We start from the raw sequence: 6,400 nt of genomic DNA, 5'->3' as shown, positions 1-6,400 counted from the left end.
GCGCACGCCTTTAATCCCAGCACTCGGGAGGCAGAGGCAGGCGGATCTCTGTGAGTTCGAGACCAGCCTGGTCTACAGAGCGAGTTCCAGGACAGGCTCCAAAGCCACAGAGAAACCCTGTCTCGAAAAACCAAAAGAGTTTACTTAAAGAAATCTACTGGGTATAGTGAGCAACACGCCTTTAAACCTATCACTGAGGTGGCAGAAGCAGGTAGATCTGTGAATTTAATGGCAGCCTGGTCTACATAGTGAAACTCTTTCTCAAAATTGGATGGCTGGGTCTTTTGAGATAGGAACCCTCAGTGTAGCCCAGGCTGCCCTCTATGATCCTCCTGACTGAACCTCTCCTGCTCTATTAATCTAAAATTTCAAGTGACTACTCTTAATTAAAAAGGGACCCTGTCTCTCAAAGCAAGGAATCAACAGGAGAGGGGAAGGGAAGAGAGAAGGATCAGATACAGAAGGGGAAGGCAGAACCTAAGGCACAAATGTAGTTGTTCATGCGTGGCTATGGTTTGCTTTATGGTATTTTTCTAAATACTCTTTTTCAAAATGTGTATGTTTTGTATAATTAAAAAAGAGGGGTAAAAACAAAGCTTTTGTGTCACGTATAATAAATTGTGTCTGTACTTTGGATACTCCCATAATGGCATGGGTGTGATTTGAGATTCTGGCCTGGAACTTTTTGGGTTTATCTTGTTGGCCTTGACTTGTGGCACTTTTTGTCTTCTGAGTTCTGGGATATAGGCATGTACCACACTGGTTAGTGTGTTACTGTTTTACCCAGTATTCCCAATAATACACAAGATTCTCCATATCACAAGAGAATGGACTGTGGATTTATTAAAATAGCTAAACCTTAATTGATTTATAGGGCCTACTGCTGAGTATGATGAGGCAAACCTTTAATTCCCTTCACTGGGAGGCCGTGAGAGTTGGATCTTCGTGAGTTTGAGGTCAGCCTTATCTACATAGCAAGTTTCAGTCAAGACTACATAGTGAAACCTTGCCTCAGAACAACAACAACAGCAACAGAAAAATAAAATCATTTTATATTAAGTATTTCTAAAAATCAAGTATAAAAGTACTTTTCAAGGCTGAGGCAGGATGATGCCTAGTTAGAGAGGTTCTGAGGTTACATGTGAGACTCTATCTCAAAACCAAATAACTGGGGCTAGAGAGGTGGTTCAGTGATTGAGAGCACGGGCTGCTCTTCTGGGAGGACTCAGGTTCCGTCCTAGCATTTAATTTGGTGGCTAACTTCTGTCTGTCACTCAAGGTCCAAGGGCATCTGGTCTACCCTTCTGCCCTCCAAAGGCAATATATGGGTGTGGTGCACAGAGTGGATTCAGGGAAAGGTGCCAAAGCTACAGAGAAACCCTGTCTAGAAAAACTGAAAAAAATAAATAAATAAAAAGAGGGCGTTATCTGTAAAAGGAAACCAAAGTGGTTAAGATGTGGTAAGATACTAATATTTGCTGGACCAGGAGGGGAACTGGATTTCACTCCAGTCAAAGAGTTAAGGTGAACAGAGTTCACCAGTAGACCAAGTGGAAGTATGCCACTTGAGGGTCACTCAGACATGAAACTTAGACAACCATTTACTCCTCAGGTTCCTCATTATAAGAATGATGATTATTTTTTAAAAGAAATTTTGGTTGGTGTTCTTGACTTTTCTGTTGGCTGTCCTAGAACACTATGTAGACAGACCAGGCTGGCCAGTCTGCCTGTCTCAAGTGCTATGCCACAGCACCCAGCTTGAAAGGCAACTGCACTGATGACAAAATGTTAGCCTAGTCTAGTCCCAGTGATTCAGCAGTGTCCCAAGTGTGCCACCCAAGCATTCTCCGAGTTACACTCCACCCCAATATTTTAAGTATCGATCTGGTTCCAGAGAGTCACTCGCTTGAACTACAATTTAAACCATATTAGCATCAATCAGTCTACCTCAGTGAAGAAGACAATAGTGAGATCTAGGCCAGCCAGGACTACATAGTGAATGGAACCCTATCTCAAATGAACAAAAGCAGAAAAGGCAGACTAGTAAGATACATGGCCTAGTATTATCTGTATTTACAAGGTAATATCAGTTTCTGAAAAATGTACTAACTATGGCCAACTAGACATAGTTGAGAATTACTCAGGCAAGGATATCCTAGATTACAGAGTAAGACCCTACATGAAAATAAAACAAAAAAGTTAGGCCGGGCGATGGTGGCGCACGCCTTTAATCCCAGCACTCAGGAGGCAGAGGCAGGCGGATCTCTGTGAGTTCGAGACCAGCCTGGTCTACAGAGCTAGTTCCAGGACAGGCCCCAAAGCCACAGAGAAACCCTGTAAAAAAGTTAATGTACTTTGAACTTGACTGGCTCTATATCCACTGCCCATCCCATGATATTAGATTGACAAAATTAAATATACTCCGGAAGGTACAGGTTAGCTGACTAATCAGAATCTCCTCTTACATGAACCCCTGACCTAGGAGGGATGTCCAGACACTGCTCACAAATGAGAAGCTCCCTCTGCAGTATGAGCTCCATGTGCTGACTGAGGTTTCCCAAGAGTCGCCAGAGTGGTGCTCATTTCCAGATGCTTTCCCTTCAGTATCTGAACCTGGGAACTCACTGCATCCTTTTATGCATTTGTAAGAACTACAACTTTAAAGGGCTCATTTCTTCAAAACATTATCTAGGAGCAAGCCAAAACCCAAAAAATTACATATCCTACTTTCATATAATCCTAGCAAGTAACAGAAAATGAGGGGGGAAATTCCCAATTCCTTTATTAAGAGAAAAATAAAATTCTATTAGCAATAAGTGAATATAATCAAAACAGAATGAAAAACAAAATGGTAAAACCAACCCCTCCGCGCTGACCATCTACGTGTATGGAACGGATGTGGTCTGCCAGGTCTGGGCTAGAGTTGAAGCACGCCTGGCACTGGTCCCAACAACAATTATAGGCAATGTGTTTGCTTGAAGAAGTAGTGCTCCCTTGTCCATTCATCATTGCTGGAGTTGAACGCCCACTGGAAATTGTGCTGTCTACGTCCATTAGAGTACTGCTTATGCTACAAGAGAAGAAAAAGGCTGTTACTCCTAGAAATTTACCAACATTATTATATTTAACATTCTGCTCTATACAAATAAGTGACCAAAATTCTCCATTCCAACACAACACTTTGAAATTAGCTGGCAATGAAGTATAAGGGCCTCAAAAACTAAATAAAGCTGGGTGCCGTGGGTACTGACTATAATCCTAGTACTTGGGAGGCTGAGGCAGGATTACAAGAATTTGAACAGCTTGGGAGAGAGTAAGAATAAGATCCACCGTGAATAAATCTTAAGGAGTGAACAGTGTCCAGACACGTAGGCAATGGGAGAACATTTGTTAGCATAAGCTAGACCCTACAAGTCAAACCATTACACACACACCACAGAATGAGAATGAAAAAGAAAAGACAAAACACAAAAAGGGGGGAGAAAAAAATGAGCTAGGGGCATAGCTCAGATGGCTTACCTAGAATGCATAGACCTCTTGGGTTTCAATCTCTAACACCACATAAACCAGGCTATAATTCTACTACTTAGTAGGTGAAGATAGAATATGAAATGCAAGATCCCCCTCCGCTACAAACAAATTAAAAAGAAACACTCACTTTGAAACTGGGGAGTTCACACCTGTAATCTCCACACTAAGGGGCTGAGGAGAGGTTCACCATGGCCAGCCTGGGTTACAATCTGAGACTGTCTCAAAACAAAACAAAGTAATATCGATAGAGCTGAGGGGACACAGCTCAGTGACTAGCACTTGTTCAACAACATGCTCAAGACCTAACATGAGGGAGCAAACGGACTCCTGCAAAGCTGTTCTGACCGCCACACCCATGCTTCAGCATGTATGTCTTTACACATGCACATGAAGTAAATTAAAATGCAACATAAATAACAATGTTAAAGATATGCCTCCCCAATCAATTGTAATTAAATATCATTTTAACTTTTATGTACTGGGGTTCCATACAAATTTTCATTTGAGGAAAAAAATTCAACCATTACTGGAAATTCAATTTTATATATTTTTATTGAAAAAATTTCCACCTCCTCCCCGCCTCCCATTTCCCTCCCCCTCCCCCAAAATTCTTAATTTTTAAAATTTTGATTGATACATAGCTGTGTATATTTATAGGGTAAAGAGATGTTTCAATAACTGTACAAAGGACGATAAGCAAACTAGGCTAATAAACATCCCATAACCTTGAACACTCATCATCTTTTGTAGTACACCCAACTCTCTCTCAGCTATTCTGTTATTTACAATAATTGCCCTGCTGGGCAGTAGAGAACACTAGAATTTATTCTAACTGCAGCACTGTACCCTGTAAATTGTTTTTAAATTCTATTTTCTCAACAACAGACATCAAAATGTCTACTACTGTGATAACAGCACTTTTATATTAAAGGGCTGGAAAACCACTGAGCTCTTAGCCTGACCAGAAAGGATTAAGGTACCATGAACTTAAGAGAATGCACACTCCAAACCCTTCAAGACATGAGTTCTGACTTGAGGCTTCCAGTAAGAATTTCCCTAATCTCTAACAGATCAAGCTTTCTTTCCCCTATTAACAAAAATCACGATCTTTAGGACCTCTCCAATTCACCTAGTTATCACAAACTCCTAGTGGCTGTAGGGAGTGAGGGACAGAACCACATCTATAGCCTATAAAACAAGTATTCCAAAAGTCCCATTTTTAGGACAGACCATGGGCTGGCTAGCCACTTAGTGTGACACGTCTGTAACCCTCTAGCGGGGGAGGAGGTCAGCCTCAAGAGGCCAGGTACATGACTCACACCTGGAAACCTGCATTTCAGAGGGCAGCAGGAAGATTGCATAAAGTTCAAGGGTAGTCTCCTACTTAGCTTCCCTTGTCTACTAGATACAACCTCAAGATACTGAGGGAAATCTTAATTAGGGACAAGCAGCTTGATCAACTGTCAATTCCACGCTAGTCTGAACAATGAGACCCTGTGTCTCAAGAAGGGAGAAGGGAAATAATAAACAGACGACCATACATATATGGAATAAAAATTGTTTAAAATGGAATTACTTTATTTATTTTTTTTTTTTTTTGGTTTTTCGAGACAGGGTTTCTCTGTGGTTTTGGAGCCTGTCCTGGAACTAGCTCTTTAAAATGGAAGGGAAATTTTTAGGTCTAAGCGAATTTAATAGGATCACATAGTGAACAATATAACCTTAGGTTTCTTTGTTGGGTTGTTTTTTACTCATGATCTTGCTATGTAGCCCAGGCTGGCTTTGAGGTCATAAAGCAAGAGCCACGTCTAGAAAACCTGCAGCTTCCTGAGTGAGGAAGAGCACACTACGACTAAGCGAATTGTAGATCGCCTTAAGATCATACAAAAGATCCTGAATTTAATTGTTAACAAGGAAAACACAATTTTGGTAATAGGCGATTCTGTTTACCTATTAATACTGCCTGCCATTTAATAGGATTGCTCTAGCTAGGCATGGTGGTGCAGGCCTTTAATGTCAGCCCTTTGGGAGACATAGGCAGGTAGATCCTTGTAAGTTCCAAGTCAGCCAGAGTTACAAAGTAAGACACGGTCTCAAAAAATAAATAAAAACTCAGGGTGAGAGGCTGGAGAGACCGCTTAAGGTAAGTAAAATATATGGCTGTCACACTGAGCTGATCATAAAAAAATTAGAAGCACATTAAAACCAAAACCAAGATAGCATTACTATTATTACTCTAATTACAACCCATTATCATTGTAAACCAAACAGCCAAAATGGGTTTTTCTAATCAAAATAAAGATTACTGTCTATCCTCACAATGACTTTTCTCGAGAAAGACAAAGGATTTTTCTCCCCAAGACCCAGCAGCATTCACTAAATTGGTCAAATGGGACTTTATGCAACAATGATGAAATGCAGTCTGTGGAAAACAAGCAAGCTGCTTTACTCTCGGCCACTCACTCCCCACTTCAGAGTTTGTTTCTGAAGCACACAGCTCTTTAGCATGACTCCATCCTCAGTTCTCATCTCGTCAGAGACAGAGCAATCATAACCGTGTTCAGACTAAGAGTGGAAACACCTGACTTTAACACAATTCTAAAGTGTGACCTTTCACTTTGTTCACATTTCCAGGGGGCTGAAGACAGCTCTTGCATAGGACCCAAGTTCTGTTGTCAGTCACCCACTCTGAGCGGCTGCTTCAATAGCAACTCCAAGGGATATCTCATCTCTGACACCTGCACTCACATGTACCCAACACAGACACAAACACACAAACAACAATAACAAAGTATTTTTATAAATTGCAGAAAAAGTAACGTAAAATAGGCATTAAAAAAAGTGAGGTGAGCCGGGCGATGGTGGCGCA

At 41.1% G+C, this 6,400-nt stretch overlaps 1 protein-coding gene across 1 annotated transcript in view; it reads right to left on the bottom strand.

Moving 5' to 3' along the window:
* Positions 1-6,400, bottom strand: part of Aebp2 (AE binding protein 2) — a 37,683-nt gene that overhangs the window by 25,097 nt on the left and 6,186 nt on the right. The window contains exon 2 of the mRNA XM_026787909.1: positions 2,863-3,070. Within this exon, the coding sequence (XP_026643710.1) occupies positions 2,863-3,070 (208 nt within the window). The remainder of the gene's footprint in view (positions 1-2,862; positions 3,071-6,400) is intronic.

Source organism: Microtus ochrogaster (genome assembly GCF_000317375.1).
Source record: "Microtus ochrogaster isolate Prairie Vole_2 chromosome 14 unlocalized genomic scaffold, MicOch1.0 chr14_random_2, whole genome shotgun sequence".
Taxonomy (NCBI): Eukaryota; Metazoa; Chordata; class Mammalia; order Rodentia; family Cricetidae; genus Microtus; species Microtus ochrogaster.
This window is presented reverse-complemented; position numbering and strand designations above follow the sequence as displayed.